This window comes from Corvus hawaiiensis, chromosome 3, assembly GCF_020740725.1.
Source record: "Corvus hawaiiensis isolate bCorHaw1 chromosome 3, bCorHaw1.pri.cur, whole genome shotgun sequence".
NCBI lineage: Eukaryota > Metazoa > Chordata > Aves > Passeriformes > Corvidae > Corvus > Corvus hawaiiensis.
Genome location: NC_063215.1, coordinates 9,623,663 through 9,636,771, shown reverse-complemented (window position 1 = coordinate 9,636,771; position 13,109 = coordinate 9,623,663). Strand labels below are relative to the sequence as shown.

The following is a 13,109-nucleotide window of genomic DNA, read 5'->3' as shown; positions in this document are numbered from 1 at the left end:
CTGTAGGCCTTGTAGTTGGGGTATTAGTACTGGTCCTATGTAGATGCTCCATGAAGACTTCAACTAAAACACTTTTTTGAGGAAAACACAAAACACAAATCACTTCACAAGAACATTTATTCACCCATTTAAGGTCTATTGAGAAGAGTTTCTGCATCTTAAGAGAAGGCTGTGATAATGGATATAAAATATCTGAAACTTGAAAGTGGAAGGCAGTATTTATGTATCACTATGTATTTACTTATTCCTATGAGAGTTTTTTAATCCAACAAGGATAATCAAGGTTTGTTTTCAAAAATGAAAATCAGGACAATAATCAAAGTCTCCCATCATGCCCATAACAGGAAAACAAGAGCAAGAGTTATGACTTACTGAGTTTCTGGTTCTACTGTTTTCCATAATCCAGATATTAAACATAATGGGTCATATTTATTTCTAATATAGATTCAGTGATCCGTAAGAGTTACTGTTGGATAGAAATGAGGCCATGTGTTAACTAGAATATAAAAGAGGATTTTTATTTTTCATTATTTTCAGATATAATTAAGTCAAAATGTTTAATATCAAGATAAATTCATATTAGCTCAAGTATTTCTGGTATCAGCTCCCAGAAAGGAAGTACATTATACAGTGCTGCTGTAGTTTTAAACACTTTAATTGCTTTATTTGTACACGATGCACAAGGAAACAATGGATTTCCTTCATAGGTAGGTCCTTCACTAAGCGATTTCTTCTTCCCTCCTGCCTCAGACATCCCATGAAGAGAAACAGATCCTTTTAAAAATTGTCAAATCAAGCAAAATACCCTAGAACACAACTTTTCCATAACTCTGGCCAACTCAAGCCACTGCATGCTGCAGGAGAGGGATCACTTCCTCTCTTGATGCTGCTCACACAGCCAGGCAGGAAGGATCCATGCTGAAAACGCCTCATTAGTAGGGAGAGGACACCAAAAGAAGACTGTGGATTCAGTAAGTCACTCCAGTAAGTCACATCTGCCACCCAGATTTAGTGGAGGGAAATACTGTCAAGCACAGTTGGATGTTCAACCATCCTGTCATTACTCTGCCTTCTCAAACTTAACAAGCTCAACTGTGCCAAGCCCCCATCAGAGGTACTTCTGGAGCACTGGGAAATTCAACAAAAATGGCATATTTCAAGCCTAGATCTGACACACAGGCTCCTCTCTGCATGAGGAAGTTTTTATTTTTAATGAAAGACTATGCTTTTTTTCTGTTCTAAAGACAATGGAAGCTCGTGGGCTGACCCAGTAAACAAAGCTCAACTGTCAGCATATTTTAAAATATTAGTCACAAACAAGTAGTCCATAAGCAGCAAAAATAATGGAGAACAGTGTACCTAAGAATTGAATTTTTTAATATGTATTATATGGGATAGAACACACACCTTTCCTTCACAGTGTACTCTACCAGCATGCATGTCTTCTAGCCAAACTCTTATTTTGGTATCCTTTGGAGTCCACTATGTCTCAGAAAAAACCTGGGGAAAATTCACCGACGTATTCAAGGTTTTATGTGGATTGGAAACAGAAATCCAACAGGTACAGACAAATCTGTATTTTCTGTTACAAATAATATTCTCAGGAAGTCAAACTATTTACCTCAGTAAGTAAAGGGGAGGGTCATTTGATATTTATTCCCATTTTATAAATAAGAAACAGACCAAATAATCTGTGCATGAAAATTAAAGTATTACTAGTCACTAAGAGCTCCAGCTTACAGTACCTTTCATGCATGACCATCTGAGAAAACAAGGCTGATCTTGTAACTAAGACATGAATATTTCTGCTAGAGATAAAGAAATGGCTAGAAAAGCGGCTTTGGAAATATCAGGAAAATAAGGTTGTTGTTCTTTGGTTTGTTTCGTGTGTGTGTGTTTATGTGTATGCTTTTGCTCCTGTTCGAAGTGCGAATATACTAAATATGGTGACACAAATCCCATACAAGCATAAGAATAAAAACAGTTTTTAAGTGTTTATGCTTCACTGAAATAGAAAATTGTGCTCTTACTTCCTTACCTGCTCATAAGACCCATCATAGGGAAAGTGAAAAACATTTTATCTTCCTCTATGTACTTCTACCTGGATTGCTATGCTGCACAAACTTTTAGCTCTACAGTGTAGTCTGTTCTCTGTGATTACTTTTGCATGCCATATACCAGTTACTGGAGAGTAGGATACCCAAAATTTTATTCAGAAAAAATAAAAAAATTAATCACAATGTAAAATACAAATTCTCCACGTCAGAATCTGACAACTCAGGGTCAAATGCAGAGTTGGCAGCTTCAGCTGGAGCTGTGGTGGAAACAAAAGAAGAAGCCTCAAGGGAGGGGCATTCTCAGAGAATCACTACCACCTGGAGTGGCTGGTGGGGCACCAGCTCCTGCCAAAGAAGTCTTCAGACAGAGCACGTGAACTCACATGTATTTGCTGAGTGCTGCGGACTGACACCAGAATTTATCAACAGAAAGTTCTGTGGCAAATCCAGCTGAAGGAACTGCCACCTTCCCCCTTGACTATCACTCCCACCCTCCTACCATGGCTCACCAGCCTGAATTAAAGTGGCACAACTCTGTGGGGGCCCTGCTGTGGACCCAAACAGGGAACTGTTCCAGCTGTAAAAAGACCCCAGAAATAAATGTATGTATTTATTTAATTCACAGCACGATTTCTCAAAGTATTGTTCTGGCATAACTGAGGGGTGGAATGGCACAGTGTCATGGGAAAAGGAATACCTTATGCCAGTATTGTTGACAAACATTTTGGATTGCAAAATAATGGCCTTAGGAAGTTTTTTAAGTGCTCCAAGCACTAATCTCTTGGATTTCCATTGTCTGGTGAGTCTTAATAAACACTCTACAAACAGTTTCTGAACTCCACACTACTTTACACTCAGGAACATCTGCTTTATACCTAACTTCATGGTTCTAACAGCTGTCTGAAGGCAAGAGCTCTATGAATGGCCCAGTCCTGCTACCCAGTCTCTTCAGTGGCTGCCCACATCCAAAGAGAGGTTCAATTACTTAAGAGAGGTGGAATAGGGAAGGACACTCTTGAAAATTTTAGGAACACCAGGTAGCCTTCTGTGAGCCAGCAGCCCAGCAAGGCAAGTAATATATTCAAAGATCAAGAGGTTGCTTCAATCCCTATGGTGCAGGTGAGGCCATGATAAGAGAGAACAACATTTCTCTTCCTCTCTGCAGGAAAGGGCTGCAGACTCACAGCCATCCTCTCCACGCAGTCAGAACAATGTTTTATAGTAAATACTCCGCTCAAATATAGTATATGCAGAACTAAGTTTAATTCCAAGCACTGCAAATATCACAGAATGGATGAATGCTGCTGCTAAGCTAAAATGTAAAAGAGAAATTGTTCCTAAATAAATAGAGTGAGTATCTGTGCACACACAGAGGGAATTCTGCTCAGCTGTTTAGATATGAAAAGCATATAATCAGGACAGAAATCAGATGCAAAATTCTGAGGTTTTTTGGCTCCTGCTGATTAGCCACATGTGACTCAAGTGTGCCAGCTGGACTAGATGCCATTCTGAGCTCCATAACCCTCCAAACGCCTAGTCAAGAGAGCCAAGACTCCAATCAAATGAGATTTTTAAGTTGATTCCCTGGACCAGATGTGTTAAATAACAACATCTTCACTTTTGAATGCCTAAAATTTCCTTTTTCTCTGCTCCATTGCTTCAGCTGAGAATGGACAACAGCAGCACTGCTCTCCTTGGGATGGTATAGTCAAAATAACCAAAGGTAACAGGACTCACGAAACCTTGTATCTTATACCAGTAGAGGTATGTGAAGATACACACACAAAGCAAAATGTTAATATGATGGAAAACATCCACATAGGAAACAACCTCAGCTTTAGGTCACCAGAACTATGTGATACAGGATTAAGAAAAATGAAGTGTAAGTCTGTATGAACAGAGGTCCTCTGTAGGTTTTTTCAGCATAAGTACTAATGTAGTTACACTTTATGACTTTCACCTAAAAATTCTCATTGCATGTAGAAGCATTACTTAATCCAACCCCCCAAAACCCAAAGTTAAATGAACAATTCCTTTAAAAAAGACTTGAAGTACTTTTATGTGATGAGTTATTTTTCTTAATGTCCTTTGGGTATTTACTGCTGTACATCGGAAGGTGATAGCTGCCCTGGCACAAGAATTTTTCACAGTGAGTAAGAGTGGAGCTGCCCATGGAGCTGGTCAATGACTTAAACATTCCAGGAGAGGAAGTATTTATTGTCTCACTCCATTGCAGCTCTGCTTCTATGTTAACTTGTTTACTTGGTGTTAGCTGATTGTAAGTGAATGCTAGCTTAGAAACTTAGGTTATTGTATAATTAAAAATACTGTAAATGTGAATTAAGATTTGTTTGGTGATTTGGGACACAATATGTGAGGATGACTGGCCATCTACTGAGAAGCAACCCAACTGAAAGGTGGGAACAGAAGCCCCATCACTCCCAAATCTTATATTCTCTGCTCTAATTTGACTTGCTTTATCTCACTCCTCCTAATGCAAATAAATTTGTATGACCCTCAACAACTAACATAACTGGTTAATCACTGTCATATGGTCTTATAAAACTACTATTTTTTTTTTTCTTATAAGAATATAGTAGAGAAATAGTCAGTGCTTCACTGTGCATTCAGAGGAGAGCCTGAAACCTGTAGATACATGGTATATCTGGCTATTACAGTAATAACCTTGCCAAAACACACTATTTTTTTTCTAATCTTTAGAACAGCTCCCTCTTCTGGCATACTCTGTTTATACTGTATTTAAGTACCATGCTTCATTCCTTACCAAATTTTAATTTTATTTGGTTCCCAACACCTTAAAAGCCCAATTTCATTGTTAAGGCTCTCACTGTTCAGTACAGCTTTGAAGTCAAACTACAGCTTTTGAAAGGGCAACTAATTCTTATCAAATGTTTATCTAACATCATCCATAGACTTATCTTTACTACTTTTTGAAAGTATCCTAATGTCAACCAAGACCAGAATCCACACATGGACAAGGAGCGTGGATGGCCAGTTACGGGGCCACATTTGCAGGATCACTGAATTTGGAAGGGATCATCAGAGATCTCCAAGCCCAGCTCCTCCCTGCTCACACAGAGTCATAGCAGGCTGCACACACAGCCAAGTTTTGATTACCTTCACAGCTGGAGATTTTACATCTCAGGGCAACCTAACCCCTCAGCAGACAGAAATGCTCATGGCAGTGCCATTCCTATCTACTGGTTCTACGAACTACCCAGAAATTCATGCTCCTTCCTTCAGCATCTGAATTAGGAGTTTAATATTAGGTTGGGTGAAATTGGGCCTTAGAGTCCCTTTCTGAACCAAGTGTCATGTCATGGATTCAGCCTGATCACCCCCAAAAAAGCCCCTCCCCCCCCCCCCCCCCCCCCCCAAAAAAAAACAAACCAAAAAACCCCACCAAGCAAAAAGCAAACAAAGAAACAAAACCAAACCAAAGTTCATGAGAGCTCTCATAATCCTGCTGATAGTGACAAAACTGCAGAGGTAATACATGAGGACAGACTTTTTTCCTAGATGATGCTCTGGTACTAGTCTTTCAAAAAAAACCCCAAAAAACAACCAACCACAAAACTAGAAAGAAGAAAAAACTGTCTAATGCATTCAGACAGAACAGGTTCTTAACTTTGTTCATAGAATTGTTGCTGAAGCTCATTCAGTGACTGTAGGCACAAAACATGCATGACCCAGAACTTAGCAGTCCCCTTGCCCAGGAGGTTAGAAATCATCTTTCCTCTTAACCTGCCTGTCCATTGCCAGCTACATTCCCTTTCCTCCAGTTGCATTCCAAAGGCAAATTGTGAACACTGCTATGTCCTGGGGAAGGAGACCCTGGCTGCTGACTTGGAAAGTAGTGTCTGAGAAGATAAAGTACCTTCCCTGAGTAACTCAATGGTCTTGGCACCAAAATCAGATTTTGCTTCTCATAAACAATTCTGATCCATCCATGTGAGGTGCCAAGACTCCATACAGCATTCCAGATTATATCCTGGCTAAGGTTGCCAGAAGCTACACACTGCAACCTCATCTGCTGATACTGAGGGTCCTTACTAGATCCAATTTAGTTGTTGCAGACCAAGTTACAACAGAAAAGTTATGTACCAACAAGCGCGTCTAGTCACATAAATTTTGTGTAAACTAAAACAAAACTGAAGAGAATTAAATATGCTTTACAGTTTGCAGAATGAGGAAATAGATTCTTTTACCCCTTGGTCTCGGTGGTGACAGTAGACCCTCTGAAGAACAATTTATTCCAGTAACTGCTGAGCAGAGTGAATGATTAATAACTTTCAAAATGCTGGTTTGGTGGGAGTCAAAACAACAAAATACAAAGGAACTAAGCTTCAGGGCTATATAATTAGTGCTGTTGCAAAGTATTATTACATAGTGATTCTTATTATAACTTTTCTTATGCAAATGTTGAGGGTGATGACTGTTAAGTAAACAGCAGGTGAAGACAAAGCCAGATAATGTACTGAAAGCTTTTCAGAGTCCCTGTGACAGTCAAAAATGGAACTTTAAAGATTTTAAAACTAACAGGAAGTCTCATCTCAAGAGAGAACATACTAAATACTTGTCATAATCCAGGAAAACTGTTAGCACTGTTTTCACTGGTGAAAAACATGTCAGCAGTCTTCAAGTGAAACAGTGTAGTCGATATAAGTACATGTAACTACCCCTAGGAGGAGATGAGAATCCAAGTCCTCGCTTTCTGTTGTGCGTAAGCAATTCTTGACTCAGAGAATTAGCTCAGAAGAAAGATCTTTATACTTGAAAAAAGTGTCTGTTTAAATCCTCATAGCTCTTAAACATCACCAAGTGACAGCATGAGTTGGTAAAGCAATAAGATGATCCAAAAACCCAGCAGTGATCCAACTGCAAAGAGGCGGATCAAGAAACTTGGCAAAGCACAGGGAGTACTCTGCATGCAGGCCAGAGAACCAGATTCTGAAATTATTTCTGTATAATAATGAATGAAACTTGTGTAACATAATTATCACAAAAAATGTTATTTACATTATATATGCTTCCCAAGTACAAGACTGTAAATTGCAAAATTGCCTTGTTTACAGCAATGGTAACACAAATTAGGAAGCCTGGGACAAAGGTATCCCAATGCAATGAAATGCAAGAAAAAGTTTGATGAAAAGTGAAATGCCATGAGCTAAACAGCACAGTGGTTTTCAAATTTGTAGAGTATTTATTTACAAGGCTAAATGTTTCATAAATAAACAGGCACAAATAGACAGATACTATTAAAACAGAAAAAAAAAATTCCATTACACTCTGTGGATTCTAGTTTTCAATGAACACAAGCAATGTTAAATATTGCTGTAGTAGATTTTGTATTTCACTGCTAATTTTACACTAAACAAACACTGTAAAAGGGAAAACAGTCCTTTAGGACCCAAGAGGAAAAACAGTAAATTTCTCTCCTTTCCATAACAACTACATTTCCAGAAAATCATGCACCTGATCCTTCAACTGTACACATTTAATGTTATTCTCATGAGCAAATCTCATCAATTTTAATAGAAAGGAATTCATATTAAGAAAGTCAAACAAATATATGCATATATTCTGGACTGAGGAAAAATTTGACCTTCTACATAGTTATTACCGTAGTAAACACATTATTACTCCTATTCAGAGGTTTTGTGGACACAAGAAAAAAATGCTATGAAACAAAAAAAGTGTGTATTAAACATTTCAACTAATACAGGCAAGCTTTATTAAAATTATAAGTTCACACAGACTGCCACTAATAAAAAAACATGCACTTGTTGCAGTTATATGAGACTAAACTCTGCTGCATGTTCTGTATTCCAAGTGCTTCAAGCACAGTGACCTATCAGTTCTCAGGAGGCAGAACCCTGCCTCATTTCAAGAAGTCAATGGGAATTTTGCCATTGATTTCAGAGTAGAAGAATGTTTTAGAGTTACTTTTTTTAAAAAGCGGGGAGAGGGAAAAGGCTAAGTTGGAGAGAGGAATCCTCCCTGTTCTGAAGTAACAGGATTAAAACACAAAATGAAAATAAATATACAGGATTTATTCTCAAATCTCCTCCAACAAGTCGATTCCAGCAGAAGCTGAGAATTTTGTCATCCTTCTCAATACCCACCCACAACTGTTTGGCCTGACTACATATTAACAACATCATATGCCTGAATTTCATTAGAACTGGAAAACTATGTACCAGAGCAGTTTAATACACAGAACAGAGTAACACATGCAGCAGGACTAACCACTTTCAGTTCAGATCACTCAATGCTTGGCTGTGCATACTCTCTTTTTTTAAGCCAGAGCTGCCCTTGTCTGGATATTGCTTTCCTTGACTTGTGTACCAAGCTGTCCTTTCGCCCCTCATTCCATAAAGAATCTCAACCAGGGATACATGCCTTTCAAGTGTGAAAATTGCTGGATTCCAGACGGGCTCCACGTTTCATACTCGGGAAGTTGCAAAAGCACAAGGGGAATGCTCTCTAATCCTGACTGTTTAGGTACACTAACATGTTTCCAAATGACCCAAATGTTTGGGTCTCTCCTAAGGCTGTGTTTTTCGCACTGGCAGATAAGCCTTCCCTTGAAGGCTAAAAATGAGGCCTGTAACAGTAGTAAAAAAACCCACCATTTATTTTATGGGAAGCAAAACTGCACTTTGTTATGCCAGGTCCCATTCAGCTCCCTGCCAGGCACAGCAAGAAGCTCGGGTAACTTGATTCACTACTGAATTTGGGCATCTAAAGTGAGGATAGCATTATAGTGGTTGCTGTGGTTTTAAATTGTTTCCTCAGTGAGAGAACTTCTAGTTTGTTACCAGCATAATTCTGAAATAAGAGCAAAACCATAAATCAGCTGCTTGCAAAAGTCTGAAGACTATGACAGGAAGCACATTGAATATTTCACTGATGTCTATTTCTGAATACCTGTCTAGTTAAGATGTTATTAAAGAGTCTTCACAGAACTGTTCTGCAGGAAGTAAACTCCATGTAGCCCTGCCAACACATTTTCTCACATTAAAAATTTCCTATCATGAATATAGAGACCATGCAATGTATGTGATTTGGTACATTTTGAGCAAAATAACTTACGTGCCTTGTAGAGGCAACGTGCCTTGGATGCAAATGTTTGACTATCGTGCTCTTCCTCTACATATCTTTCTACTGATATAATTTAGCTTTACAGATTTATTCTTGTTACAGACTCTACTATCAACCCAAACAGAAGGTATCAACCTGAATACAGGTGAAAACTCCAGAACTTGTGGGAAAAAGAAACTCAAAACTTAGCTGTTCAATTAAACCCTCCACAAATGCCTTAACTGAGAGAAAGCAGCAATTGAAAAGCATGAAATCAGGCTTGTACCTCCAGAGAGGTACTAAAGAGATATTGCATAGTGTATTTGGTTTAAAAGGTTATTCCCCACAAAACAGGAACAAGATGTACTCATTGAAGGCTTATTCTTTTCAGTTAAGGAAAGAATTTAAACTTCACTGTCACTGGGTTAAAAGTTATTATTCAACTCCAGGAGGCAAGGGCATAAAATCACCATGCCCAAGGAAACTAACATAAAATATTCCATGGACCTTCTAAAACACTGTAAAAAAACCCCTGAAAATTTGAACCTGTGTTCTCTTTCACCACTAAGTAAAGACCAAGACACACATAATCCCATAAAGAGTAACGAGGTACGCTAACAGTGAGCCAAAGTTGTGGATAATCAGAAAAGTCATCATTTGCACTGCTGATTCTGGGGGAAACAACAACAGTACCCGGTACATTCAAATAAACTATAGAAAGCATTAGAAATCTGCAAACTGTAAGGCAGTGAAAGAGTCACAATATCTGTGCTTGAGTGGGCTCAAGCTCTACTTTTGTTAAAGACAATTCCTACAGTTCTTTGGCAGACTTCAATGAAATTAGGACTTCTCCTTTAATTTTAACATATGCTAAATGCAAGCTTAGAGCTCTCATTTTAAAACAGCCACATTTAAATACAGCGAAGAACTGTACAGTACTCACTGAGTTCAAGAGGGTCAGCATAAAAATTCATGTGCAAAAATCTAAGTTAAAAAACTTTTACTATTAAAAACCAACAAGTTAAAGAAACAATTGGATCTAGAATTTTTCCTCAAATACTGTAACTTTCATCTTTCAGTTGGCACACAGCTGACATTGAAGTAACGCTTCAAGGTGCAAGAGATAAATGGAAGAAGAGCAATGAAAACAAACAAACAAAAACTCACAATGCTCTCAGTAAACCACCACCATCAAGAAGATGAGTAAGACATCCTAATTTCTCAGTATTGCCTTCTGGCACTGTTACAAATAAAGGTAGCAGTAGTAATCAAATGTAACAAAGAAATTTCACCATTGCAATATTATTGATTTTTTGGCCATGTGCATGAGCCAAAATCTACCACTTACATAGTGGGATTTTTGAACATGAAACCAGACATACCCTTTTCAATCAACAAACTTCTCGACTTAAACAAAAAAAGACCCTTACCAGGAATAATCATGAACAAGAGCCTGGGCAGATTTTTACTTTCATCTTTTGAGAGGTCTTTCCAGGGCCCACACTTCAAGACATGGGTAGCAGCTCCACAACAGTAGATAAATTCTTCGTGTAAGGGGACTGGCTCTTCTGACCCCGACCTCATGTTTGCTGTTAAGCAGAACAAGATACTGTTATAACAGGTCAATACTTACAGAGTTGTCTCTTTGCTATTTTACCTTTCCACAGAATAATTGCAAAAAAACCCAGACAAACCACCCCACCCCCAAACAGCTGTCATATCCAGAAAACTGAGGCCCAGTTCAGTATTTGATGTCTGAAGGGGCTGCAGAAGTTGATACCTGTTACTACTGTCTGAGAGAAAGCATCTTTCAGTTTCTGTCACAGAAATACAGAATGATGAACTGGAAAATAACCTCTATACTACCTTAAAGGTAAATAGTTTTAAATTTCTTGCTCATGCTGTCCACTGAAAAGATTCATCTGAAACATACTTGAAGGCAAACAAATGAAAAAATGCCAAACAAACAGAATTAGTGCATGAATGTCTTTGCAAGTTCTGCGTGCCTTATAATAAAACTGGATATTGTAGCATAACACCATGACCCTTAACCATCAAAAGCAAAGTTAAAAATAACATTAGGCCTTTCAACTACTTTTGCTTAGTGAAAAAGGACCATTCATTTTTAAGTACAAGGATACAAATTCTATTTCCTAGTCAATTTTTGAAATCTCAGGCATGTAAACCAAAGCCTAAAATATATACAGGGTCTGCAGCATCATTAGGCGGGGGACACTACCCTCACAAATAGCCACTGGAAACTTCTCAGTGCTACACAACTTAAAAGGAACAGATCCGACTGAAATTTTAAGTAATGACACTTGACAATATTAGAAAAGTACACTTGAAGAAACAAGATTTCCTTACTTTCCCCAGTTTTAATCTGGGGTTTTGAAAGGTTTAAGGTAAAGAACAGCCAAGGCAGAAAAGACAGAAAATGTTTTGTTTTGAACTAACAAGTACCACCTTGAAAAAAACTGAACATAGTACAAATGGAAAACACTTCTGGAGGGAAGGGAGAAGTGTTCTTTAATACTGTCAATTACAGCACAATTCTCTGGATGCAACCTTGTACCCCCACCCGCCTACTTCCCCCACATCCCCCCGCCCAAAAGAAGTTCTTTTAATGATAACGGAGACACCTTCACTACTTCATTGTTTGCCATGTTATTATCTAATTTACAGAGATTGAAATGTAAGTAAAGTAAATTTTGTCAAACTATAAAGAGGTATATATTTTCAATGCATTATCCCTGCTTTTATTTTCTTCATTATTAAAAGCTGAAAGAAACCAAGAGCAGTTCCAACAAAAAAGTCCAGTTACACCAACAACCACAGTAAACATTAAGATGTCACCCCTTTTCTGAGGTGTTTACAATCCCAGAAGCAAAAGTAACTAGATCTTACCCAAGAAAGTAGGTTTTGGACAAAGTTTCTGATCACGAACCAATAAAATCTGTTGCTCATTTTCATTTTGAATTGATTTCACGGAACAAATCTAAATGGACATCCCACTGACAACTCTTCATTCAAAAGAAGTATTTGCAATGTTAAGGTCAGAAGTTAAGCAATGAGAAAAGAAAACTCAGCAATACATTTTGGACTGGAGTGGTAGGATTTTCAGGTTCACACAAACCTGTTGTGGTAGCTTTAGTACAGTTTTTAACTTAACTTCTAATTTCAAAAACACACAGTGTTGCAGTACCTGAAAGGAAGACTGCACACTAAAGAAGAAATTGTTATCTCAAAAACTGCCCATCTGAGACAATTCCAAAAGGCTTCTTTGTACTAGCTTTATGTAATATCTGAGGGATTTTTATATATTTGTTGTTAAGATTTTAATTTGTGACTTTATGGCCTTTGGTAATAAAAATGGACAGAAGAGAAAAACAGGGAAAAGATAGTGGATATACTCCCAGAATACTATTCAGACCTGTTTCAAGATGAAATCAGTAATAGCTAAAAATACCTCTGTATCTCCTTCTTCCTAAATGAAGCTTTGAAGAACAGTATTTCCATTACAGGCATCTATCTTTGGCACAAATTGACTTCATTTCCCCTAGAAATATCTTAAGATGGTCTATCAATTTCCAAACAAATTTAACAGGTAGAGGTCTCGAGAGATGAGGTCCCTACTGGCTCTGTCAGCCTGCAGAGAGGGCACATTTTGTGCCACAGCAGCTCCAAGAATGTTGAGGAGACAGAAGGACAAATTTGACTGGTGGGAGTTTCATGAGTTATCACAGAGAAAAGTAACAAAACTCAAAGAGATGCAACTACCTAGGAAATCAGACCTTATTACATCCCAAACAATATTTTCTTCATTCTCTTCAACCCCTGCACTTAAATTCTCTAAACATATGCAGGAACAGTATTACAAGAAATTCAGCTTCTGTCAAGAGTGCTTAATCTAGTATCAAAACTTCTGTTAGAATACAGAAATACGGG

General features: G+C 38.1%; 1 protein-coding gene across 1 annotated transcript in view; it reads right to left on the bottom strand.

Annotated features, from left to right (window-relative positions):
• Positions 1–13,109, bottom strand: part of LDAH (lipid droplet associated hydrolase) — a 112,554-nt gene that overhangs the window by 87,790 nt on the left and 11,655 nt on the right. The window contains exon 2 of the mRNA XM_048297718.1: positions 10,592–10,750. Coding sequence (XP_048153675.1) covers positions 10,592–10,745 — 154 coding nt within the window. The 5' untranslated portion in view covers positions 10,746–10,750. The remainder of the gene's footprint in view (positions 1–10,591; positions 10,751–13,109) is intronic.